The sequence below is a fragment of the Mesoplodon mirus genome (assembly GCF_964341445.2).
Source record: "Mesoplodon mirus genome assembly, chromosome: X".
In the NCBI taxonomy this organism is placed as follows: Eukaryota; Metazoa; Chordata; class Mammalia; order Artiodactyla; family Ziphiidae; genus Mesoplodon; species Mesoplodon mirus.
In genome coordinates this window covers 115,967,131-115,995,100 of record NC_138981.1, presented here as the reverse complement: position 1 = coordinate 115,995,100, position 27,970 = coordinate 115,967,131, and the positions used below count along the sequence as shown (strand labels likewise).

The 27,970-nt window shown below is 46.6% G+C and overlaps 1 protein-coding gene across 1 annotated transcript; it reads right to left on the bottom strand.

Moving 5' to 3' along the window:
- Nucleotides 1-13,571: 13,571 nt before the first annotated feature.
- Nucleotides 13,572-16,905, bottom strand: LOC309796663 (small integral membrane protein 10-like protein 2A). Its single transcript, XM_082609919.1, has 2 exons — nt 16,179-16,905; nt 13,572-14,597 (listed from the first exon to the last, which is right to left on the bottom strand). The coding sequence occupies exon 1, from the start codon at nt 16,757-16,759 to the stop codon at nt 16,523-16,525; it is 237 nt and encodes a 78-aa protein (XP_082466045.1). The 5' UTR covers nt 16,760-16,905; the 3' UTR covers nt 13,572-14,597; nt 16,179-16,522.
- Nucleotides 16,906-27,970: the final 11,065 nt, after the last annotated feature.

The window sequence follows — 27,970 nt, the reverse complement described above, 5'->3', positions numbered from 1 at the left end:
CTTTTCCATTACACTTTATTACAAGATATAGTTCCCTGTGCTATACAGTAGGATCTTGTTGTTTATCTATTTTATATATAGTAGTTTGTCTTACTCTTTTTTAAAACTGAAGTATAGTTGATATACAATATTATATGTTACAGGTGTACAATATAGTGATTTACAAGTTTTAAAGGTTATACTCCATTTACTGTAATAAAATATTTGTTATATTCCCTGTATCGTTACATATATCCTTGTAGCTTATTTTATGTGTCTTAATCTTTTTTATTTCCCAGACACTTAACCCACCTTCATAGAACCTGTTGAATGCAACTTAGTTTAACAGCTCCCTCCCACCCCACTTTTTTTTGATATATTTATTCCAGACCTTTCTGCCACTTAGTATTTGTATAATCAGACTGGAAATCGGGATGAGTTGTAAATTGTATTGAAAAAGAGATTGTGAATAAAAATTGACATGTGAACCTCCAGGAAAATATATCCATATCTCTGGTTTTGCTAGATTTTTAGTTTTGTATAATTAAAAAGATATTTTGAAATAAGGATTATTCTGACTGAAATGGAATATAATGGCAAGTTAAACCAATGAGTGAGTGGTGGTTTGGGGATAGTTCTTTTTTCAGTTTGCAATGTCATATAATTCAGGTTTCATGGTAAACTTGATTTTTCTCATATGCGGGACAGTGTCCTTCAAAACTCTTAAGTACACTTTAACATTATTATGCAGTAAAAGCTAGTTATGTGTTTGTTTTTTTTATGCTTCTGATAAGTTAAGATGTTTAAACTACTGAATGACACATGTAGAATGTACCTGGGAGAACATTAAACATTTTATTGATCTAAGGTTCTAAGATGATGCAAAATTCCATAGAATAGTTATGACTGAGCATTTACTGTGTCTGAGGCATTGCACATATACGATTTTCACTGAGTCCTCCCAACATGAGAGTTGGAATTCCAACCTAGGGCACCTCACCCCAGAGCTTACAGTGCTGAAACCGTTAGGTTGTCTCTATGAAAACCCACAAATGCCTAAAAGAATCAAGACATTTCCATTACATTATAATGTAATTCTGTAGTCACTATCGAAATTTAAAATAATTGGGGTAATTGATTATGTGAATAGAATTTCAGAAAATTCTGAGGTTTAAAAAAACTACAGAAGACAAAGATGATAAGCAATACTATTGTCTGTTTGAAGGCAGTTCATGTAGTGTAGACTCTAGGGAAGGGGAAGGACTGAAAAACACGGAAACAAGGCTGCTACAAGCTCATTTTAAATTCTCAAGACCCAGCAATTTGACAAACAGGAGAGAACAATTTTAAAAAGGAAAGTATCCATTGAAAGAAGTTTTTCAACACTGTTCAACACCTATTCCCTCTCCTAAAAGCATATTGGAATTTTGTCTCCTTAAAATCAATGCATTTACATATTGTTTAATATTTGTGCTTTATAGCTGGGTGCAGTAGGCAGATCTCTGTTGACTTGCTATCACTTAAAAGAGTTTTTTTTTTCTTGGCTTCCTTTCCCCACAGACATAGAAAACAAACTTATGGCTACCAAAGGGGAAAGGAGCGGGGGGTGGTGGAGTGAATTAGGAGTTTGGGATTAACAAACTACTATACATAAAATAGATAAGCCACAAGGATTTACTGTATAACACAGGGAACTATATTCAATACCTGGTAATAACCTATAATGGAAAAGAATCTGCAAAAAAAACCCTCTGAATCACTATGTTGTACGCTTGAAACTCACACAATATTGGAAATCAACTCTACTTCAATAAAAAAAAATGAGGGAGCACTTCGACTATGGTGGCCTAGTACAGTGCTTTGCAGTTCATAAGAGCTTTCACATTTATTATCTAATCCTCACAGCCCACAGGGTAAGTAGAGTGTAAGTCAAGTTGAAGTTTCAAAAAGTCAAAGCACTTATCTAAGGTTTCTCAAGTACTAGAGTTCACATCCAGCTCCCTTTTCCACTTACAAGTGTAAAGTCACCGTGAAGTGTTACAAAACCAGGTGGAAAGTCACTGTATGTTTAGGGAAAAGGGAAAAGGTGGTGGGATTATCTTGATCTTCATTAAACCACTGTTTCTCAGGCACCGTTTAAGTGTTGGGGACAGCTGGGGGGCATGACAGACAAGGACGCTGCCCTCCTGGGATTCACGCTCTCTAGTGGGAGCCAGATGATCAATAACTCATCTCAAATTAGTCCTGTGCGACAAAGAACTGAGCAAACGAAGCAGAGGGTAGTCAGGAAGGGCCTCTTTGAGATGTCATGTTAAGCTGAGGTCTGAATGACAAGAAGGAGGTCCCATGAGATGATCGGGGTTCAAAAGGGACAGCTCCTCCCAAGACACATGCGGCAGGAGCATTGGGGGTGCACGAGAGAACACAGGATGGTGTTTGCTGCGTAGTGTAAGTGTGGAATCCTAGGGCTTTAGGCAGGGAAGAAACGTGATTCATGTTTTAAAAAACTCAACCTTGCTGCTGTTTAGAGGGGCAAAAGGCTTCCAGGTAGGAGGAGGCTGTTGCCATCATCCAGGCAAGACATGAGGACAGCTTGGACCTGGAAAATGATTGAGGATGTGGCTATAAAATGCCTCTCCTTGTCTAACCAACTTCCTCCCCTCCAACTACCATCTTTCTGGCATAATTTTAATACATTTATTCTACTGCTCTGCTTGAAGCCAGATTTAAAAGATTGGGGGGAAAAAGCTTTCAAGATTAAAAAAAAAAACTTGGTTGTTCCTTGAATGCCTTATGTTTATCTGACACAAGCTGCTCTATTTCATCTATATTGTCTATAAAGAATGTTGTAGAATCCAGTACTATGAGCTGCCTAGGCCAGAACCTTGTTCCTCTTCAGGGTCCAATAAATATTATTATTATTTTTTGACATCTTTATTGGAGTATAACTGCTTTACAATGGTGTGTTAGTTTCTGCTGTATAACAAAGTGAGTCAGCTATACGTATACATATATCCCCATATCCCCTCCCTCTTGCGTCTCCCTCCCACCCTCCCTATCCCACCCCTCTAGATGGTCACACTACTGTTAGCTATGACGATGAAACCAAACCAGACTTTTTGTTAAATCTGTTTGGTTGATTTGTTTGTTTGTTGCCTTCTGTTTAAAGCAACTACAAGCGAACCTGAAGACTATCTTTGGTTTCTGAAATGCGGGGGGTTCAAAATTCTTCGCACTACCAACAAGCTTCCAGAGCCTCACTGGCTGGACTGAATGGACAAGTGGGGAATAAGTGGGCCCGGTTTGGAGCGACCTCGGGAAGCAGGGACAGGGAACTGCACAAAGCATTACAAGGCCGGCTTCTCCCTGACAAGGTGAAGTCACAGGAAGGACGGAGTGCGGACAGCAATGTGACCGGGCTCTTGTCCTTCAGTTGTCCTCCCAGAGGCACTGGCGAGGAGATACAGCCCTAAGAGGCGGCGCGAGGTTAAAGGTTCCGGCGAACTAGGCCTCTGGACGTTTCCAGCAAAGCTGGGAGGCAGCAGAGGCAGGCTGTGAGCTTCAGGGAGGCTCACCGCGGGTTTCAGCGGTAGTACCGCCATCAAAGTCACGGGGTGGCTTTGTCTTTTCCAAATCCGGGGAAATGTTGTTGGATAGAATCGCCTGTGTTTCCTGTTTTCTTCTTCTCCCTTTGGAGCTCGGCTACCCCCTCTGTGTAGCTGAGGGCGAGCAGAGGAGAACTGGGGGAACGAGGCGCGGACCGGCCGGAAGGACACCTTTGATTCCGGGTGGTGCGCGGCGAAGCCACCCCTGCGGCCGGGTTCCCACGGCAGCCGCCACCCACCCAGCCCTTCCCACGAGCCAGGCCCTTCCCATGCTCGCGGCCGCCTAGGACCCCGCGACAACCCGCCAGCTGGGTGCTGCCCACGCTAATTGCACCGGTCATGGCGCTGCGGCTCAGAGAGGGCAGGGCCATCCCGCCGCCCTGATTAAGTGGTAGAGCTGCTGTGTCCAACGACAGCTTGCGCCCTTGACCCTGACGCAGTGCTGCCTTTTGACGTCCTGAGACTGAGCAGCTCGTCCGACCAGCTCCGAATCAGGCTGATCACTAATAAAGGCGAGTCCTCGTGTACGAACCGCTCCCACGTGTCAGCCACCGTGCTCGGTGTTCACTGACGGATGTGCGTTAGTTCACCGATTCCTCAGAGAACCTGGGAATTACTAATCATCTCGCAGATGAAGGAAGCGAAGCGCAGAGAGCCTGAAGGACCTGGCCAAAGTGACTCCACTCGTAACCTGAAGACGCCGGGTTCGAGCCCAACTGGTTTCCCCCTCCCAAGCCTGATCCAACCGCCGTGCGCCTGGTTTAAAGATGGGACGATCCATCTCCAGTACTGATGGTGTTCTGAAAAGCCCCTGGTGACTTACTGGGATGCCCTGCCCGCCGGATGCATCTGCAAGTCTTGTTGTAGCGTGCATGGAAATCGGAAGCACGTAATCAGTTCATAGGTTCTTATTTGCCCAACATCTTGCACCTCGTATAACTCGAAAACCTATATATCTCGTCCTCATGGTTTGTTCACCTACAGAAAGCGAATTCTGCCAGAGCTGGGTGGAAGCTCCACGCTCCAGCCCGAGGCTGGCCGGCGCTAGTGGAGCAGCGCCATCTCCTGGTGGATTCCGTGAACTACATCAGAAACCACTGGAGGGTGTCGTGTTGGCAAGGCCTTCAGACACAGGGACAGCACCTGTGCACAGCCAGTTTTGACAAGGGGAAGAGAAGAAAGAGAAGAGAGGTTTTGGGGAACAGGAAGGGAGTGGAGCGAGTGGGTGTCAATGTGAGGTTGTAGAGCCTCTGCTTTAGCCATTCCGCTGTGATCCCCAGGGTGATAGAATCTAACTTTTTATTAAAATTGCCATCAGGGAAAGGGCACCCAGCAGTGCAATACTGAACTGCAGTAATTCGCAGGTGGTATGTATTATGGTTTTATCTCATATGTATGTCATGATATCGAGTTAATTTTTGTATATGATGTGAGTTAAGAGTCAAGTTTTGCACGCGACAGTGAAGATCCCACGTGCTGCAACTAAGACCCAGCACAGCAAAATAAATACATAAATACATAAATAAATTTAAAAAAATTTTTAAGTCAAATTTGGTTTTAAAGATGTGCTTTTCCAATGTTTCCAGTGCTTTGTTGAAAATGTTATCTTTTCTCCATTGTATTGCCTTGGCACCTCAGTCAAAAGTCAATTGTCCATATGGTTGTGAGTATATTCTGAACTCTCTGTTCTGTTCCATTGATCTCTAAATCTATCTTAATGCCAATACCACACTGCCTAGATTATTGTTGTTCTATACTAAGTCCTGAAATGTAGTGTAAATCCTGCATCTTTGTTCTTTTTCAAAAATTTTTGGCTGTCCTTAGCCTTTTGCATTTCTATAGAGACGTTGGAATCACTTTGTCAATTTCTTTTAAAAGTCCTACTGTGATTTTACTGGGAATGCATTGAATCTATAGATCAGTTTGGTAGAGCTGACATCCAGCAACACTGAGTTTTCAAATCTGTGAGCATGGTATATCACTCCATTTATTTATGTATGTATTATTTAATTTCTTCCGTAGTTTTCAGTGTACAGGTCTTGCAGACCTTTTGTCAAATTTATCCCTAAGTACTTAATATTTCTGCAAAGAAGACGTATAAATGGCCACCAAGCAAATGAACAGATGCTCCACATCATTAGCCCTAGGGAAATGCAAATGAGAATTACAATGAGATACTACTTCACACATACTAGGATAGCCATAAATTAAAAAAAGAAAAATAACAACTGTTAGAGAGCACGTGGAACCATCATACATTATTGAGTGAGACTGTAAATGGCACAGCTTCTATGTAAAACAGTTTGGTGGTTTCTCAATAAGTTAAACATAAAACTACCAAGTGATCCAGCAATTCCACTCCTAGATGTGGACCCCCAAAATTGAAATCAGGTGTTCAAACAAACTTGTACTTGAATGTCCATAGTAGGACTATTCACAATGGCCAAAAGGTGGAAGCAACACAAATGTCCATTAACATATGAATGGATAAATAAAATGTCATATATCCATAAAATGGAATATTATTCAGCCATAAAAAGGAAAAAGGTACTGATAATACAATAATGTGAATGAACTGCCAAAATATTATCCTAAGTTAAAGAAGCCAGATATAAAAGATCACATATCGTATGATTCCATTTTTTTGAAATATTCATGAAAAGCATATACATAGAGACAGAAAGCATATTTGTGTTTGCCAAGGGCTGGGGTAGGGAGGGAATGGAGACTGACCACTTAATGGGCATGGTGTTCTCATTTGGGGTGATGAAAATGTTCTAGAACTAGATAATGGTGATGTTTACACAACATTGTGAATGTACTTCATGCCACTGAATTCTATACTTTAAAATGGTTAAAATGGCAACATTTGTTATATGTATTTTGCCACAATAAAAGACCCAACTGATCATAAATTTAAGGATTTATGTTCCAATCTGTTCCACTGATCTACACACTTATCTTTCCACCAGTACCACACTGTCTTAATTACTGTGGCTTTATAAGCTTTGCAATAGGTATGGTAAGTCCTTCAACTGTTTTCCTTTTTCAAAATGTTTTGGCTGTTTAAGGTAATATAAATGTATATTCCACATACATTTTAAGATCTGCTTATCAATTTCTACAGGAAAGTCAGCTGAGATTTTGATAGATCTTTTGTTCAATCTACAGATAACTCTAGGGAAGGTTGACATATTGACAATATTGAGTCTCCCAATCTATGAACTATCTCTATTTATTAAGAGCTTCTTTAAATTTTCTCAGCAATGTTTTGTAATTTGTAGTAACTTTTAGTATGCAGGTTTTGTACATATTTTATCAGATTTATCCCTAAGTGTTTTATTCTTTTTTTAAGGCTATTGTGAATCAAACTGTTTTCTTAATTTCGTTTTTGGAGTCTTTGTTGCTAGTATATACAAATACAATTGATATTTTGATGTTGATATTGTGTCCCATGGCCTTGCTAACTTTGTCTGTGGGTCTACTAGCTTTATTGTGTGTGTGCATTTCTTGGGATTTTCTCCATATAGGATCACCTGTGAATAAATACAGTTTTATTTCTTCCTTTCCAATCAGGATGGCTTTATTTCAGTGAGGTAGGGGGCTTATTCCACTGGCTAGAACCTCCAGTACAATGTTGAATAGAAATGGTAAAAGTGAACACCCTGCATTCTTCCCAATATTAGGGAAAATACTCATTCTTTCGCCATTAAGTATTATGCACACTGAGGTTTTTGTAGACACTATTTGCCAGGATGAATGAGTTCCTATTATTCAAAATTTGTTAAAGGTTTTTAAAATCAGGGACTTCCCTGGTGGCACAGCAGTTAAGACTCCACGCTCTCAATGCAGGGGGCCTGCGTTCGATCCCTGGCCGGGGAACTGGATCCCACATGCATGCCGCAACTAAGAGTTCGCATGCCACACCTAAGGAGACTGCCTGCCACAACTAAGGAGCCAGCGAGGCGTAACTAAGACCCGGCACAACCAAATAAATAAATAAATAAATAAATAAATAAAACATCTTCCCAGCAATCAATAAAAAACGTTAAAACTTTATTTTAAAAAGAGTTTTTAAAATCATGAATGGGGGGACTTCCCTGGTGGTCCAGTGGGTAAGACTCTGCGCTCCCAATGCAGGGGGCCTGGGTTCGAGCCCTGGTTAGGGAACTAGATCCTGCAAGACTGCTGCAACAAAGAAGTCTGCATGCCACAACGAAGATCTTGCAGGCCGCAAATAAGACCCTGAGCAGCCTAAATAAATAAATAAAAAATTAAAAAAATCATGAATGGGTGTTGGATTTCATCAAATCCATTTTTTAAACCTATTTCAACGATCATGTGTTACCCCTTTGTTCTATTAATATGGGGTATAACATTAATTAGTTTTCTGATGTTAAATCAACTTTGCGTTCCTGGGATAAATGCCACTTGGTCATGGTATATATGTCTAGGGGGTTTAGACCAGGCCTTTCCTGGTCTCCCTACTTCCCATTCACAGAGGATGTGATCCATGAAGCAGAAAAAAGAGAATCATAGTGAGGAGGGTGCGGATCCCCCAGCTCCTTCCAGGGCTGTATCGCTGATCAAACAGCCACACCTGCCATGCCAGTCTCCCATCCTCCCAAGGACCCCACAGAGGAGCCCCTCATCCCCCTGAAGCACACACAGGGCATAGACCCCAGCCCATTTCCCTATGGCCACCAAATTGGCGCCCTCACCAATGATGGGAGGAGCCAGGATGTCCCCGCCCACCTCCTCTTAGCGGCCACAGGAGCCCACCCGCTGCACCCTCATTGGCTGGACGGCCACGGAGGTGGGCCCTGCACATTGCACACCCAGGGACTGGAGCATGGGGCCCGTGTCACCTCCTAGGGTGGCAGCAGGGTCCCTTGGGGGCACCGAGGCTGAGGACAGACAGCAGGAGGCTCAGGCCCTGAGAGGTCACTGTGACCAGAGGGCATCCGCGAGGCAGCGGCGTCAGCCTCGTGCATTATCTCGTGTGCCACGTGTGCCCAGGCTGCGGTGACCACGCTCAGACCTCTGACCAGGGCGGTGCCCGTCTTCTGGAGGAGGGGGACCCCGTGTAGGGGGAGTGCCCCAGGCAGCCAGGGCTCCCACCAGGTACCTCTCAGTCCCCTTGTTCCCCCACAGCACCCTCGCCAGAGGGGCTCCCTCACCCCTGGTCTGCGTGGCAGAGGCGACTCCGACTTGTGTGCATTGGTCCCAACTAGGGAAGACGGGGGCAGAGAAGGCCCATGGGGGCGCTTCCCGGCCCTGCATTTCCCCAGCTGCTCCTGCAGCAGATGCCTTTCCAGATTTCCCCTACGGTGCATCACCCTGAGCTAAGGGTGAATTTGATTTTTTTTCACAAACGCCCGTGTATTTGAAGCCAAGTGGAAGAACCATGGATCTGTCCCCAGTCGGAGGGCAGGGGCCACGTTGAACTTGCTCACCTTTGTGCCCTAAAAACCTTCCCCAGAGTCTGGCACTGAAGGGATGACTTGGGGGACACTGAGAAAGCGACATTTTGTTGGTGGGAATCCATTAAACTGAGAACGTTTGCTGGGGAAGGTGGCATCCGTGCTGATTGCATTAATTCTATTGTTTGTTGAGTACTTGTCTGTGCCCTGGCGGGAGAGGGAAGTGAGCACCCGACTTCACCCTGAATCACAGGCAGGCTGGCCTCAGCACCAGGACAACTTCCATGTCCCTGGGTTCTAGGTTTTAAAAACAGAACTGCCATATGGTCCAGCAATTCCACTTCTGGGTATATATTTAAAGGAAATGAAAACAGGATATCAAAAAGATATCTGAACTCCCATGTTTATTGCAACATTATACACAATAGCCAAGATATGGAAGCAATCTAAGTATCCATCAGTGGGGAGTTCGCTGGTGGCCTAGTGGTTAGCATACTGGGCTTTCACTACCATGGCCCGGGTTCAATCCCGGGTTGGGGAAGTGAGATCCCACAAGCCACGTGGTGTGGCCATTAAAAAAATAAAAGGTTAATTATCCATCAGTGGATGAATGGATAAAGAAGATGTGAGATACACACACACACACATACACACACACACAAAGGAATATTATTCAGTAGTGGAAAAAGAAGGAAATCCTTCCATTTGTGACAACATGGATGGACCTTGAGGGCATTATGCTAAGTGAGACAAGAACAACAGAGAAAGACAAATACTATATGATATTACATTATGTAGAATCCAAAAAAGCCAAACAGAGAGTAGATGGTTAGCAGGGGCTGGGAGGCTGGAAAATCAGGGATCAGTTATTTAAGGATACACACTTGCAACAAGTAGATGAATAAGATCTGGTGATCTAATGCACAGCACAGTGATTATAGTCAACAATCTTGTATTATAAACTTCAAAGTTGCTAAGAGACTAGATCTTAATTATTCAAACTACAAAAAAGAAATGGTAATTATGTGATGTGATGGATGTGTTAGTGAACACTACAGTGGTAATCAAACTGCAATCTATAAATGTACCAAACCAACACGTGTACACCTTAAAGGTAGACAATTTATATGTCAGTTATATCTCAATAAAAAAATTACTCCCTACAATTTAAAAGAAAACTACAAATGGCCAATGGACATATGAAAAAAATTTAATCTTGATATGTAGTCAAAGGCATGCAAAATAAAATATCAAAATAAACAATTTGGCTTATCCAATTGAGAGATTTAAAACCTGTCTTGAGACTTCGGTATGGGTAAAGGTGAGGAGCAGAAAGAAAGGTTCCACGACGTTATCCCAGGACAACTGGAGCATGGATTTAATTCTAGCCGTGACCTGGGGATGATGGGAAAGGAAGGGTTTTAGGGAAATGATGAGTTAAATGAAAGATTACTCTGATCTTGAGGAGAGAGAAATGCACCCAGCTTGAAGCAGGAAAGGCGGTAACAGATTTTGAAACATGTCGTGACACACAGTTGCCACCCTTGTCTCAAAACAGTCTGACTCCTGAGTGGCATGAGCAGAGGAACTTGGCACCGCTGCTCTGGAGGGTGTCAAACCCCTAAGGCATGCATACCATCCGGCCCACTTGCAGGAGTGTATGGTAAGAGATTGACCATGACTGCACCACAGCATTTATCCACAAGGACATCTGTCACCGCGTCATCAGTCAAAACCAATAAAAACCACAAAAGCAAACCAAACCCAACAACAACCTCAAACTCAACCCCCCAAACAAACAACAAAGGAAAACAAGCAAGAGGCAGTGCGAAATACATGATGAAACCTTCATACCAGAGATACTCTGTGGCTTTGGAAGCAGAAGCATACTTAATCACACAGGAAGATGAGCAGGAAGTATTTATGTCATAAAGTGAAAAAAGTCATATGTTCCTAATTTTACATATATAAAGGACATGCACACAAAGTGAAAATTCATCCACAACTGGGCAGTTTCCCTCGGGATGGGAAAGGCTGGGACTCTGTATGCTGTTTCTATCTCTCATGTTCTGACTGTATTGGGTTCTGACTAGCCCTCCTGGAACTGCCCTCTCAGCTGCTCTTTCGCCCTCCCCTGACTCAGTTGCTTGGATCCCAGTCAGTCTCCAGAGGTGGGAGGTTCACGAGAAGACAGGTGGGCCCAGCTCAGCGTGGCCCCAGCTGCTCCAATGGGGAGCTCCACGTTAAGGCTCCCAGCTCCGCCCCCAAGCCCTGGGTTTCTTATCTGTCCCCTGGCCCCTACCCAGAAAGACCAGGGTCGCCTTCAGACTGTGTCCCTGCACCACACCTCCAGCCTAATTCCTACCCATCCAAGAGGCACTGGGGCCTCAGGAAAGGAGGTTCTGCTTAGGCTTCTAGTTCAGACTGGGCTCCAAGAATCAGTTTCTCCAAAAAATGGGGATAATTGTGGTGCTGGTTTGCAAACTGGTCCTGTACACAGAAGGCAAGGAGAGACCTAGAAAGAAGCAGGCCACTCCAGATTGGGAAGGGGGCGAGGTTAATAAGCAAATGAACTTACAGATGAGGCTTGTCTTGAGTGCACAGGACAAGCAGATCTCCCCACACACCTGCCAGAATCTTAAAAGTCTGTACAGAGGTCTTAATGGAATTCAGTCACATATTCAGTCCAGATAGTCCCAGAGACGCCTTACTCTCTCAGGGCCGCATCCTCAAAAGGGCTCTGGCTGTGGGAACAGTGGGCAGAACGTGCATCCCAAGGACAGGGGAAGGGTGAGGAGCCTCTGACTGCCTGAGGCCAGCTCGAGGTTCAACCTCAGTGACATCCTAGTGGTGACCTCCTCCAGAAGGTGGCCATGGGGATAACGAGGTTAAGGCATGGCGCCTGGAGCTCGGCAGGCTCTCATCACCTGTCAGTTCGTTTCCCTTCCTCACTGTGACAGGGCTGCTCTGGCTGAGACCTGAGGACATTTGTTGAAGATACATCCTCACCCTGAAGGCCCACAGCACCCTGAAGGCTCCTTCCTGAAAATGCACGAGTGCCCGTGGCTGGCCTGGGGCTCCGCTGTGGTCAGTGGAAGAGCTGGGCTCAGTGTGCAGGTCTCTGGTCTCCCAAGTGCCCCTCTTAACCAGGGCATGATGTGCCGGCCTGCCTTCCTCCCTCGCAGGGGAATACGGTCCTCCCTCATCACGGTCCCTTGGCCCCTGGGTGCTGGATCCTCTCTCCCATCTGGCTGTGCCAGGCTACCTGGTCCCTGAAGTGGGTGCAGAACCATCAGGGACTGAACAGGACCATCTGGACCAAGAGGCGGGAAGCTCGGGGCTCTGGCCGGGACTGGGGTCTACCCCTCCCTCCTAGGGTGGCGGATGCTGGAAGGGGCCCTCTTGTCAAGTTGCTCTGACCCCTGCGGAGCTCTTGGAAATAGGTGTCTTACCCCAGGCTGCGCTCCTCTCGGGACCACACCCCAAGTCCTCAGGACACCCCTCTCCTGGGTCCTATGGGCCTGCCTTCTTCCGAGGCGGGTGCTGCCCTCCCCTGCAGGCGCCCCTCCCCCAGCCCTCTGTCCTCCGCCCACCTTCCCCCTGCAGCAGCCTCAGAGCCCCCACCCCCGGGCTTCTCTGCCGGGACAGTTTGCGTCTAAGGTGGGAGTAAGGGAGGCAGGTGTCCAGTCCCCGAGGTTGATCTTCTCCAAAACTCAGGCACCACCTGGCCAGCTGGGAGGTGATGGAGACCCTGCCACCTGCGGCTGCGGAAGGGCCTTTGGGGACACAAAATGATCTGCAGACAGTCCATTCCACCTCACCTACCACAGCCCACCCTTGGGGTTCAGCTGAATTACGCACCTTCTAACACTCGCCTCTAAGAAGAAGAAAAGGCCTAGGTGTTAGTTTATTCAAATAAAGTTTGTGAATGGGACAAAGGGCCACCTCTTGGGCCAGGCCTGTGCTGCTGCCTTCCCCTCACGGGAGCAGTGGTTCGGGTCAGCTCGGGTCTCGCCGCATCTTCTGACCCGGCACCAGCCCCGCCCTCAGCCCCGCCCCTTAGAGCCCTTGGGGTGCTCCCCTCCCCCAGCTCCAGGCCATCAGAGTGGGGTGAGCTCGCCGCCCCTCTCTCCTCCGAGGCGGCACAAACAGGAGGCCTCCAGGTTTTATTTGATTGAACTCAAAGGACTTTCTTCTTAACTGAGACAGACAACAAGATTTGACAACATCCAAAACGAGAACACTTCTCTGACCAGACGCTGCTGCCCGGTGCAGAGTACATCACACACGGGAAAGTCAAGTTGTCTTATTCAAGTCGGTGTCTGATTTTGTAGAAGCTCCACTGCCTGAGAAACAGATGGCAAATACATAAAGTGCTCTGAGAGCCCGTCAAGCAGCAAGGGCCCAGTGGGGGAGACGAGGAAGAGGTGGGAAAGCGGAAGCAGCTAAGTACTCAAGGCCAGAACCCTAAGAACAGCCGCGGCAGGAGCACATGCTAAGGATGCGTCCCCAGCCCCTCCCATGGTCAGCCCTGCAGAGCACAGACAGCCCCAGCCAGGGCCACCGCCGAGCCCCTCCCACGATGGGGGGGTTCTCTGCAGGTGGGAGGGGGTCTCTGAGCCCGGGCCCCTGGGCCTCCAGCCCACTTTCTCCCTGTTTGGAAGCAGCCCCAGGCAGCGCTGGCTGAGCCCCGAGCCCAGGGAGGACAGGGCACCCTGCACAGCTCACTGCTCAACAGCACCCGGTGCAACGCACAGCCACTTGTGTGTGTGCACAAGCACTCACACACACGCTCACACCCACACGTTCACTCACACACACGCTCACACCCACACATCTGCACACACTCATACATGCGCACTCACACACGGTCAGCGAAGAGCCTCCCCTGTGCCATTCTCAGGCCCTCTCAGGCTGGCCATCAAGAGGCTGGAGCTGGGCATCGAGCCACCCGGAGGGTGAGAGCTGGGCTTGAAATGGGCGCGTCTGCAAATCAGCCCCAAGGAGGCCCCTCGTCCTCTGCTGCTCTCCTCCCGTGTAGCCTCGTGGCACAGTCTCTCAGAGGCTGTCCCCAGAGCTCCGGGGATGCCCTCCGCAGGCTGGCAGGCTCCCAGAAGTGGCCCTGGGTGGGCACAGTTGGGCTGGAGGAGGGCCACCTGGACCAGGGCTCCCGGGTGACTTGGCACAAGGAAGGAAGCCATCAGGCCCCGTTGGTGGGCATCTGTTGGGGGCACGTGGTGGCCACGGTGCAGCCTCCGGGCCCAGGGTGAGGCAGGCAGAGATCCTCACCTGGGACCCGGGCTCCAGCTGGGCAGCTGAGGAGGGCATGTGGTGTGAGGCTTGGCCACTCTGTCCTGGGGGCAACCAGGCTGCTGGGGTCCTCAGCCCCAGGAACTCTGAGTGCATGGACCATGAGCAACCACCACCCAAGCAGACATGGGACCGGTGTGGCGGGAGGGCCAGGGTCTCTCCCGCCTCCCATCAGCACCGCTCCTGGTGCGTCAGTCAACAGCGCAAGCCAAGGGCTCCAGGACCAGTGCAGGCCCATCCAGAGGAGACTCTCCTGTGCGATGCTGGGCCCAGGGGCAGCCTGGGGACAGAGACATGGGGTCAGGCGTGGGTCTCAGCCCCATCCCACCCACCACTGTCCCTTCCCCTCCTGGTGACACGGTCCCCAGGAGCCACCCACCCTCCCGTCCCCACCACCCAAACTGAGAGGGTTGTGCCACTCAACACTGAGGAGCCCTTGGTCCAGGCTTGGGTGGCATTCGCAGCAGGGTGGGCAGGTCTGGCTCTGTGGGTGAGGACCTTGCTCCCCGGGGGTGCTGGGACACATCTCTCCCGTGCCCATCTCAGCTCAGACTGTCCCCCGGTCTTCCCCGTGACTTCCCATCCACTCCACTTTCCCTACCATGGGCCCCTCTGTCTCTAGGTCCCCTGGGAGCCTCTGCTCCCTTCCCCCATCCCACGGTGCTAGGTCTTCCAGAAGGTGGGAGAGTGCAGGCCGAGAGGCAGATGCGGCTCCACCACTTCTTACCTGTGTGATAAGGGCAAATCTCTCCCCTCCCAGAGCCCCAGTAGGTGGGGAGAACAGAGCTCCCCCAGAGTGTCGCTAGGTCTGTCCTTCCTTCCCCATGCCAGAACCAGACCACTGGGCCACCCCACCCCTCGGGGTCTCTGCCTGGTCCCTTCCTCTCCTCGTGGGTCAGGCCCTTCTCTAGGCTGCTCCCCAGGCAGCTCTAGGGTCAGGGTCAGGGTTAGGGACTCTCTTGACAAGACCCGAGAAGGGGCAGGTCACTTCCTATAACACCAGTTCCTGAGACAAAGAAAGAGATGGGGACTTGAGAGCTGCCTCCCCACCCAGAGAGGTCCCTGTCTCGCCAAGTGTCACCTCCTCTACAAGCCCCTTCTCCATCTGCCCTCCACCCCAGCCTGAGAGATGCCCTCCGCTCAAGGAGATCCCAACTTTCCCAAATCCTCTGGGACACGGGGGCTGCTGGAGGCCGTCCAGAGCTGTGGCATCAGGAGGGCACGGGGAGGAGCTGGAGGGAGCGTGGCTGAGATGGCGGGAGGGCCGGGGAGGAACGCATCTTTCCTGCTATTCCGTGGCCCCAGATGCGGAGCTTTGGAGGATGCCCCAGGAGAGCGGAGAGGGGAGCAACAGGAACAGCAGCAGCAGGCAGAGAGCAGTCCCCTGGCCGCAGAGACCAGGCAGGGGGCCGGTTTGCAAAGGGCTGAGAAAGAGACAGATCTGGGCTTTGGCCAAGAACACAGCCACCCTTCCAGGCTGACCCCCAGCGGGTAGAGGACAAGGGTAGTAGCATCTTTTCTCCTCTAGGGCTTTCCCTGGGCCTCCCCTGGGCCTCCCCGAGCCCATTTCCCTCCACTCCCCCGTGTTCAGCTGACACCACCGGGGCCGTGGCCGGGAGGTGATGGGCTGACCCTCCAAGATGCCGAGGCCGCCGCCTCTCACCCCCATCTTGGAAATATGACAACGGGAGTCCAGAGGGCCTGCGCCCATCCTGCCTTGCCTGCTCGCGGCTCGGCAGCTTTCGGGGCTGGCTTCCTCGGGCCCCTTCCACGTCTCTCCCAAACCACCGAGGGGCCTGGACATCTAGATGTCATGGCAACCGCCTCCCACCAGCCCAAAGTCCAACCTCTGGCCTCCTACCTCTTTGGTCAGGGCCAGTCATTCACGTTCCTGCTGCAGAATTTCTTCCTTCTGCTCCCCACTTCGGCCAAGGTGAGGCAACAGGTCGGCCGCACTCAAGTCATTTTCTCGAGTTCGATGGAAAGGGCCCGTTTCGCGAGTTTCTGTGCAGTTCGTCACCGGCTGCGACGTGGGTGACCAGAGCCGGGGCTTGGGGCTCGGTGGCCGTGACCTCCGCCGAGGTCTAATGTCCGGGGGCCCGGGCCGCCCCTTCTCCTTCCCCCGCCGCGTCCTGGTGGCCTTGGGCCCCGCGGAGCTTCATGCCGGCGCCCCTGCCGTCGCGGCCACGCGGTGGTCGCGGGCGCTCACTCGATCCGCACCTGCAGGCGGACGTTGAGCATCACCGAGGCCACGATGTAGAAGTAGGGAAAGTTCATGCGCAGCCGCCAGGCCAGGTCGAAGAAGGTGATCAGAGTGCGCGTGAGCCCCTTGCAGAAGGCGCCGTACGAGCCGCGGGCCGCAGCCGAGCGAGACAGGCGCATCGCCAGGCCCGACACGGCAGCCGCCGCCGCCGCCGCAGACAGGGCCGCCGCCGCCGCCATGGGCCCGGCCCGGCGCACACCCCGCCGACCGACCGCAGTGGGAGCGGGTGGGCAGGTGGACGCGAGGCCTGGAGCCGACAGCCCGCCCCGCCCGCTCTGCCGTCTCCCGAGGCAGCAGCAGCCACAGCCACAGACAGCTCCACCCCCTCGCCTGCTTCCTGAGTGGCGGCCGCCAGAGTAACCCCGCCCCTTACAGGAGCTACAGACTGGCCGCCGCGGACTCAGCCCCACCCTCGGGACCCGCCCCGCCGGCAAGCCCCGCCTCCTCCCCGACTCCCAAGAAGAGAGCCAGAGGGACTGAACGCATTGTAAGGCGCTGCTGCCCTGGGATCCTTTTGCAGAATGCGCTAGAGCAGAGGAGAAGAGGCCGTGAGGGTCTGGACCGCTGGGCTGATTCTGCACAGAAGGCCCACCCTGAACCCTCTGCCCCGTTTACACCATCTCCTCTCCCTCCCTGTCTCCACAGAAAGCCGGGCCAGCCAACCCACTGCACTTTTCTTTGATTCACATGTTTATGGTAACTCTGCACTATGGAGTTTCACCAAACCTACACGCGCATTTTTTTCCTTTCGGGTGTATTGGCTGGTCATGTGTATTTCTTTATTCGTGAATTGCTCCATTGCCTCGTTTTCCTTACCTTTCACTCCGTAGTGATTTCTAAGCACTCCTCTTAGTCTATCTTTGCCCTGGATACCGCACAAGGTCCTCTCGGGTATTCATCTGCTCTCATTCGTTGCCTTTTTCTTGCTGTTGGGCTTTAAAGCCTTTTCGTGGTTTCATCTAATCTTCTTCTAAACCACATCCAATCCAAACTCCGTCACGTTTTCAAGACTATTGAAATGCGCATGCTTCATTATAGTCAGGACTTTTTAAAAGCTGTCTGCATGAAGCTGATTCACGAAGACCTCATCCCAATTTTCACAAGGAGGGCTGGCCTAAATTAATACCTTAATGGTCCCTCTCAAAATGCCTGTTCACCATCACACTGAATATCTCTGTAGCCTCTGTATAAGTGTTTAAGGAACCCAGCAGATTCATATACACTGAGCAATTGTCCTACCTGCATGATCAAGGAAGAAAAGTAAGTTTGAGAGGCACTAGGTTATTGGATTGCATCATGATTTTTTCAACAATATAACCATGCATGGATATGAATGCATAAAAAACACCAGGGCAGATATATATCAAATTATGGAACATTGTTTACTCTGGTTAAGGCAGTAGGAAGGAGGACATACTTTTTATTCTCCATGTATGTGTATGTATATCCATATGTATATCTATAAGTATTACTTGTATAATGCAATAAAAATTATTTTAAAAAGAAGGGGCACAGGAATATAGACTTATGCTTTATAGAAACCCTTTGTTCCAGACTGGATCCAGCATCATTCATTTGCAGAACCTGTTCCCTCCAATCATTTCTGAAACCTCTCCTTGGCCTCATCTCATTTATTTTTAACATTTTATTTTGAAATAATTATAGACTCACAGGAAGTTGCACAAATAGAACAAAAAAGACATTGTGCCTTTCACCCAGCTTCCCCAATGGTGGCATTTTCTATAGACACAGTATAATATCAAAACCAGGAAATTGACACTGGTATATTACTCTTGACTAGACTACAGGCCTAATTCAGTTTTCACCATTTTTCTAACCTGCATTAATTTGTGTGTGTGTGTGTGTGTGTGCATGTATAGCTCTAGCAATTTTATCCCATGTCAGGATTCATGTAACCACTACTACAATCAAGATACAAAAATATTCTATCACCACAAAAGAACTGCTTTGGGTTACCTCTTTGTACTTACTCAGGAACCCTGTAGATATTTTGTTAGAGTTACATCTATCTCATTTCCTTTAGAGTGGCTGTAAGTGGTACTGTGTGTTTAATTTTGGTTTCCACATGTTCATTGTTAGTATATAGAACTGCAATTGATTTTTTAATTAAACCTTTTCTTTTGAGATAATTGTAGATTTACATACAATTGCAAGAAAAAATATAGAGATCCCATGTACATTTTACCCAGTTTTCCACAGTGGTAGCATCTTTCAAAACTGCAGTACTGTACAATATCAAAATCAGGATACTGACACAAATCTATCTATCTTGTTCAGATTTCCCCAATTTACTGTGTGTGTGTATGTGTGTGTGTTTAGTTCTATGCAATTTTATCACGTGTGGATTCATGCATCCACTATCATACTCAAGATATAGAACAGTTTCATAACTGTCAGGATCCCTTGTGTTGCCCTTTTTTGGCCACACCCACTTCCTTCCTGCTCTTCCTCCTTAATGCCTGGCAATCACTAATCTGTTGTCTATTTCTATAATTTTGTCTTTTTGAGAATGTTATACAAATGGACTCATACAGTATGTAACCTTTTGGGATTGGGTTTGTCACCCAGCATCATTTTTGGAGAGTCATCCAATTTGCTGGGAATGTCAAGTGTCAATAGTTCACTGCTTTTATTGCTGAGTTAGTATTCCTTGGTATGGTTGTACCATAGTTTGTATACCACTTACCCAGGAAGCACACCAGGGTTTCCAGTTTGGGGCTATTAGGAATAACGCTGCTGTGAATATTTGTTCATGGGTTACTGTGTGAACAAAAATTTCTATTTATCCGGGATAAATGCCCAAGAGTGCAATTGCTGGGTTGTATGGTAAGTGCATGTTTAGTTTCATAAGACTCAGCCAAACTTTTCCATCGTGGCTGTAACATTTTACATTCCCATCAGCAATTTATGAATAGTTCCAGTTTCTCTTCATACTCATCAACATTTGGTATTATCACTATTTTTTTTTTTTTTTTTGCGGTACGTGGGCCTCTCACTGTTGTGGCCTCTCCCGTTGCGGAGCACAGGCTCCGGACGCACAGGCTCAGCGGCCATGGCTCACGGGCCCAGCCACTCCGTGGCATGTGGGATCTTCCCAGACTGGGGCACGAACCCGTGTCCCCTGCATCGGCAGGCGGACTCTCAACCACTGCGCCACCAGGGAAGCCCTTATCACTATTTTTTATTCTTGACATTCTGATAGGTGTATAGTGATATCTCATTGTGGTTTTAACTTATATTTCTCTAATGGCTAATAATGGTGAAAATCATTTTATGTGCTTATTTTCTATCTGTATGTCTTCTTTAGTGAAATGTCTTTCATCATGTTCTAATTGAACCGTTTGCTTTTTGGTTTTGGGGTTTTTTAAGATAAATTATTTATTTATTTATTTATGGCTGTGTTGGGTCTGTTGCTACACGTGGGCTTTCTCCAGTTGCCGTGAGCGGGGGCTACTCTTCGTTGCGGTGCACAGGCTTCTCATTGCGGTGGCTCCTCTTGTTGCGGAGCACGGGCTCTAGGCGTGTGGGCTTCAGTAGTTGTGGCACATGGGCTCTAGAGCACAGGCTCAGTAGTTGTAGGCTCACGGGCTTAGTTGCTCTGCGGCATGTGGGATCTTCCCGGACCAGGGCTCAAACCCGTGTCCCCTGCATTGGCAGGCGGATTCTTAACCACTGCGCCACCAGGGAAGCCCTGAATAATTGCCTTCTATCAGCATTCATCATCATGCTTGTGGTCAGACATATGCTGAAACTTAAACTTATTCCAGTAGTCATCTTCATGCGTCTTTTTTTTGATTGAAGTATAGTTAATTTACAATGTTTTGTGTTAATTTCTACTGTATAGCAAAGTGATTCAGTTATACATATATACATTGTTTTTCATATTCTTTTCCATTATGGTTTATCACAGGATATGGAATATAGTTCCCTGAGCTATACAGTAGGACCTTGTTGTATTTATGCTTCTTATCTCACCTGAATGTTGCCCTTATTCCAACAGGCATCCTCTTGGTAGTTGAGTCACACTGAACCTTAACTTGTTCCATCAGTAATATTCTAGATTGTTGACACTCTTTAAATTTTAATCTTATTCCAGTGACTGTGCTAATGTTTGTTGGTGTCACATTGAACTTTAACTTTTCCATCTCTCATCTTGTTTGTGTTGGCTTGGTGAACCTTAACTTTCTTCCAGCAGTCAACTGAATGCTTGATCACACATCATAGCAAGACATGAGTCTACCAGCCATCTTCACGCATTTTATCTCATACTGAATCTTAAGTTGGTTCCAGCAGTCATATCATGCTTGCCATCCCACACTCAACCTTAACCTCATTCAAGCAATCATGTTTCTGACAATGTTTGACACTTAACCTTAACCTTATATCAGTGGTCATCTTCACGCTGGTTGACTCATATGGAACAGTAAGGGAATAGCAGTGGTCAGCTTCATGCTTGATGTTTCTCAATAAACCTTATCTGTATTCCAATGGCCTTCCTCATAATTATAGCCTCACACTGAACTGACCTTTATTCCAGAGGCCATCTTCTTGCTTGTTGCCTCACACTGAAGCCTAATTATTTTTGTAATCCATCCACTTGCTTATTGTTGCACACTGAACCTTAACCTTATTCCAGCAGCCATCTTCAAACACATTGTCACCCTTTCAATCTTAACCATATTTCCACAGTCATTTTCAGGTTGGTGGTCTCATCCTGAACCTTTATTGAAGCAGTCACCAATATGTCTGTCAGGTCACACTGAACTGATGTACCTTTATTCTAGCAGTCAGCAACAGGCCTGTTTTGTCCCATTGACTCTAAGTTTATTCCAGCACTCATCTTCTAGCTTTTTGTCCCACACTGAAGAATAACCTTCGTCCAGGGGCTATCTTTCCAATTGCATCTCACACTGGGCCTTAACCTTCTCCCGGAAGTCATCTTCACGCTCTGGTCTCGCTCTGCTCCTTAACAATAATCCTTCATTTTCGTGGTGGTTGTGTCACACGGAACGTTCTCCTATTGCTGCAGTGACCTTCCAGCTTGTTGTCATCCTCTAAGCCTTTACCTAATTCCAGCGTCATGTTCAGGAATGCTGTGGCACACTGAGCTTTACCCTTATTTCCCTGGTGATCTTCTTTCTTGTCGCACACCAAACTTACCTCATTCAGCAGTCAGCTGGATGCTTTTGGTCTCACACTGAAGAATAAATTCTGCCATTCATTGTTATGCTTCCTGCACTAAACTGAAACGTGATCTTATTTGAGCAGCCATCTAATTGCTTGCGTTGCCCAGTGAACCTTGACCTCATTCCAGCAGAATGAGGATTGAAGATTCCAATCCAATCTTCAGGATTGTTTTCCACACTGAACCATAACCTTTTCCCAGTGAAAATTTCCTATTTTTGTCTCACACTGAACAAATAGTTGTCTTTGTGCTTGTGGTGTCAGCCTGAATCTTAAACTTTATTCCAGCAGTCCCCTTTATGTGTGTTGTTTCATGCTGAACCATAGAAGATCTATATTCCTGTTATCAAATACTGAACCTTAACTTTATTCCAGGTGTCACTTATGCTTGTTGTCTCACTCTGAACCTTAATATAATTCATGTAAGTCATTTGAAAAGTAAATGTGACTGTATCTGTTTGGTGCTTAACAGTTAAAATAAAATGATCTGTCCAATTGCTATAGTTTTAAAAAATAGATCATTTTTCCATTCTCTTTTAGGAAAAACCTGCAGCACAAAGTAACTCAGTAGAAAGTAGTGAAAACAGAATTACATTTAAAACATAATTTCGAAATCAAATGTGCTTATTTTAGGTTAGTATGTATGATATATAATTGTTGGTAACAAAGCCAACAAGAATGAAATACAGACATTTACATCTTATCCTGTTTGCATGCATCATAAAGACAACATAAAACATGTTTAAAACTTTCATGAGAGGTAGATATAACATATAAATAGGAAAAACTGCCCCTTGTTTATTTTTATCCCCAGTTTTCTTCTATATTCAGTAATAATTATTTTTTTTACTTTTCAAAAGTATGTGACAGCTACCAGTGCAAATGTCTCACTTTAACATTCACTTTTAATTTTATATACACAGGTTAGGTATTAATGATGCCTAACCTAACACTGTATCTTACACACTGTATTGCGCTGGCTAGTCTGATATATGGTAGTTGGTACTGCCATGGTAGTCAGGCTAGGGGACATTCCTTGGTCCTCTGCATTTTATTCCTCAATCTTGGGAACACTAGGCACATCAGAGAAAAGTTCATTCAGTATTTTTCTATAAAGGGTCTTTGTGAAAGGATTTCTCTACGAGATTCAATCACACCTTCTGATTCTGCAGACTCATCTGTCTCTGCAATCGCTGCTGTCTGAACAGTTTGTATTCATGGTGACTGAATAACCAATGGCTGTGGTGTCTCATTTATTATTCCCTGGGCATGTACAGTTTGGCCAGAAGGTGACAGCACTAGAGTGACAGCTGGGGAGCCTCTTCTGGTGCCTGATGCAGCTACAGAAACCTGAGCTAAACCAGGGATTGAATTTTGACCAGTCTGAGTCTGCATATGAGCAGATTCACTCTCTGCCACAGAATCTGTTACACCTGTTACAGAATCTGTCACACAGAATCTGTTCCATCCTGCTGGGATTCAACTGTTTCCATGGTCAGTTGTCTTCTATTTTTTTTTCCTGCCACATTTGCTCATTATTAAGACGTTTGCCATTTGCAATCAATGCTTTGCCCCTTCCCCGTTTCCTTCTTCATTTATCCTGCTGCGATGTGATTTCTGCAGTGGCCCTGGTCACTGATTACGGACGGGAGGGTGTGGAGATGAGGAACCCACTGCCCCTTGGGAGGCACGCCACTGCCCAGCAACCAGATGAAGGCGGCCCTTTGTCGGCCGCACTCAACTCTGACGTGCAACCGCGCTTCCCCACTGAGCCAGGACCCAGAGCAGTCATTTTTATGCTGTTGTCACACACATTAAAATTATTCGAATCTTTGTCTTAATGTTTTTTGTCTCTGACCAGTAACAGTTCCAGGTATTATCATCATTCTCATTCTCTCAATAAACCTTAAACTTACTCCACTGAACACCCTTATACTGACCTCATTTTTAACTTGAACTTATCCCAAGGCCAGCTTCAGGCTATCTTACTGTGAAACTTTCCCTTTTTCAGGATGGTCGACTTTGAATCCTAATGGGCATTTGTAGATGAAACTGAATGCCTGGCTCTCTCCCAGATCAGGTCTCCAGACTGGCTGCTAAACCCCTACTATTCCTCAGTGCCTAAGAGGGCACATACCCGTGGGCTACCTCAAAGGCAGGAAAAGGTTAGGTTACAAAGATGGCACAAGCAACTATACTCCGATTAAAGAAAAAAAACAACAACAAAGATGGCACGGGCTTGGGATCAGGACAAATACTAAACCCCTGGACCACGTGGAGCCCCCATCAAATATAATTATCCCAGGAACCATAATCTATGACTTAGAAGCAGACCACCTCTGTACAAATTTATTGGATGTAGTTTCAAATCAAAAGAAAAACACTCAAATCCTACAAGTCCACTTTAAAGCATGTATTGTTTACTCCTTAGGGGAGCAACCTCATCACACTATAAGGTGCGGAGAAGGGGAAACCTTGCAATTCATTTTGTAGAGTGGAATGCAGAGTGGTAAACAACGCCCCTTTGAGGCAATGCTGGTGCCCCTCCTAAAAGGTCAAACTGGCAACTGTGTTCAGAAGACCAACAGCCAATGGCTTTTAGCAGAGAAGAAAGTAGAGTGAGCCATTTTCTTGAGGGTAAATCAATTTCTCCATATTAAAGCTGCTAGGCAACTAAATCTAGTAGCGACGTGCACCTTTACTATGACCAAATGACTTCTACTAAGAGGCTTCCTGGCATCACACAGAAGAATTGAACTTCCAGTCCCACCTTTACCAATATGGGTGACATCTCCCCTTGTACATGGGTCTTGGTACAGCTATTTATATTAATCCAAGAGCTAGTTGATGCTCTTAATCTTGGTGGCCTTTAGAGAGGTGAATCGGAATGTAGTGGTGTGGGAAAGTTAAGATAATGCTAAGTGGAAAACCAGACTCCAAAGCTTGGAGATTCTTTTCTTTTTCTTTTTTTTTCCTGGTCGCACCCCGCAGCTTGTGTGATCTTAGTTCCCCAACCAGGGATCGAAACTGTGACCCCTGCAGTGGGAGCGCCAAGTCCTAACCACTGGATTGCCAGGGAATTCCGGAAGCTTGGAGATTCTATTGTTCAGAGCTCAGTGTGTGAAGAAGGAGGTCTGAACAGAACCCGAAGCTTGCTGAGCTGGACAGGGGGAGCAGCCTGGCTTGACTGCATCACTCTCAGGGAAGGTGCTGCACACACAGCACAGGGAGATTTCTTTAACCTCTATAGCTCTTCAGCAGCTGGAGTAGTTGAAGGATAAGCGTGAAGTTGCATGAAGAAGGGTGGTCTGGCTTCTCTGTTTCATGCTTCTGACTTCTCTAGGGGCATCCAATCTGGGTCAGTGTATGTAGGAGTCAGAGCAGGGGCTTTGGTAAGACTGAGCCGAAAGGTATTGTGTTTTGAAAGGGAGTATGAAGAAGCAAGTGGTTTAAGGGATATAAAGTGTGGTGTGAAGTACAGAATATTATTCATCCTGCACAATCTTCCTGTAAGCAGTTCTTTTGCCCTTTTTCTGTTTGTCCATCTCTGTTTATTCTCAGACCTTAGTTATAAAAATGAGATCACTAGGTAACGTTTAACCTAACTCCTGACTTATGCTCTTCTGAATGTACACAATGCCTTCCCTAACGTGTTGAGTCATTTCCCAGATTCTAAGGAGTAAGAATGAAGAATTAAATAGTTGAAGAATGACTGACCCTCTACCCCTAGTTTCCCCGTTAGCAAATTTGCAGGTGAACCACATGGACAAGATAGCATCCAAAGGAAGATCACGAGTCAGCAGATCTGCACGCAATAGAAAAATGACGAAGAATCTGACCCTCTACCTTGATGATTAACTGAGATTATTCCCCCTTTTTCCCTTTAAAAACTTTCATGACTGAGCAGAATCTTTGGAGCTGGTTTTGGGATTCCACCTTCTCCCTGGGTAGCCAGTTTCCTGATTAAAGCAACATTTCCTTTCCAACCAACGCTTGTCTCTTTAATATTGACTTTTCAAATGGTGAACAGCTGAACCTGAGTTTGGTAACATTCCCTTTAGCACTAAGCACTTCAAAATGCAGGCCACAGTGAAAGGTTAAGACAGCAGTAGGAGTGTCCAGGAGAGGGAAGACCATGGACAGACTTATCATTGCTGTGTTGAAAGGGAACTCTGAGTGCAGCAGTAAGTGGTTGCATACAATCAACCTGGACTACTAACACTGTTCATGTCTCATAAACAGCTAGAGGAATTCTTCAGTGACTCAGGAGTTATATATATTTTGAATGTAAACTGGTTCTCTAATATATGAATCAGGTAATCCTTGGAGATAAAATTTTGTTTTTGAAAATCAGTGTATCATGTTGGAGATTGTGATGGGCTTCACTCGCTCAGAGGAAAGATGACATTTTAATACCTTCTGATCCTTAAAAAATGTGAACTTAGGCCATGCTAGACCTCTGAGAAGTCCTGTTTGACAATGCAAGCTGAAAAAGACTAGATAGTGACTAACTTACACATCACTTTGGTGAGGAGAGAACTTAACCGCCCCCGTCCCCAGTCCCAGTAGTTAAATGTCCAGAAATGGGGGACTAAGCTGATTATTAATGCTGAAGAAAGACTAAGAGATGAGCTGTCTTCTCGTCTGTTCCATATCTGTTACAGAGGACTCAAAAAGAAGCAGGAGCTGCCCAAGGCTTAAGTGTAAGCTTGGTTCTTTTTAAAAATGTTCACTTTATACACTGGGCTAGAAATGAGGGAGGGTTGCAGGAAGAAAGAGCATGCAGTTTCCTGGAAGTGCCTAAGACTGTTTCCTTTCAGAATGTTATGGTGATGCAGGTGCAAGAGGGCAAAGCTTCATGTCTCTGTTCCCGCACCTGATGGTGAGCCAGTTGGGTACTGATTCACCTGTATGTTCCCTAGACAACCTCGCCAGCACACTGGGAAACAATCCCTGCTTATTCAGGAGGGCCACTGTTGCAAAAACCTCAAAGTGCCCATCGCAGGTTCTCGCTGCTTTCAGGACAGACCACTGTAACATCCCAAGGAAGAGCTTTCTCAGCCTGGCTGGGAAAGGGTAAGTCTCTCCGAGGTCTTTTAGCCTCCTGCTTTTAGGGCCAGCCTCGATAGCTGGACAGCTGTTAACAATCGCCATGTAACATCCATAAAATGGACCCAATAAAACTCTTACCAAGGGAATGGGGAGTACAAAATTGCAGGGAGGCCGAATGGGGAGCAAGGCAATCTCCTCTAAGTTACTGTCTCTTCACAAACACCAAGGGCATTGCCAAAGACATTAAAGTAATTTAGAGGTCCAAGACTGTATTCTAAATTTGTGCCTTACAAATAGAATCCTGATTCTCTAGGGTTTTTAGGATACTTAGCAAATTTTGTCAAATATGTGTCTTTTTAAAAAACCTAAATGAACTTTAAATGTAGAAATAGAGTGAACCTCAGTTTCTAATCACAGGGAAGGAGAACCAAAAATTAAGAGGAAAATGGCAATATTGTACAGTTCTTGGGTCAAAGAGGAATTATAATGAAAACTGTGATAATAAATCATTTTGAAGTCATCAATAATAACACTGTGATGGTTAAGTTTATGTGCCAACTTGACTGGGCTAAAGGATTCCCAGATAGCTGGTAAAACATTATTTCTGGGCATGTCTGTGAGAGTGTTTTTGGAAGAGATGTGCATTCATTCAGTGACTGAGTAAAGAGTTCTGCCCTCACCGATATGGGTAGGCATCACCCAATCTATTGAGAGCCTGGATAGAACAAAAAGGCAGAGGAAGGGCGAATTCCCTTGTCCTCTTCTTCAGCTGGGATGTCCATCTTTTCCTACCCTTGAACATTGGAGCTCCTGGTTCTCTGGCTTTTATTTACTTTTTAAATTTTTATTGGAGTATCATTGCTTTACAGTGTTGTTAGTTTCTGCTGTACAGCAAAGTGAATCAGTTATACGTATACATATATCCCCTCTTTTTTGGATTTTCTTCCCATTTAGGTCACCACAGAGCACTGAGTAGAGTTCCCTGTGCTATACAGTAGGTTCTCATTAGTTATCTATCTCTGGCTTTTAGACTCAGGGACCTACACCTGCAGCTCTCCCCCCATTCCCCCATTCTCAGGCTTTTGGCCTTGGACTGGGAGTTAAACCATTGGCTCTCCTGGTTCTTACATCTT

Excerpts from the sequence above, each read along its gene's own strand:
- LOC309796663 (XM_082609919.1), bottom strand. The coding sequence starts at position 16,759 with ATGGCGGCGGCGGCGGCCCTGTCTGCGGCGGCGGCGGCGGCTGCCGTG.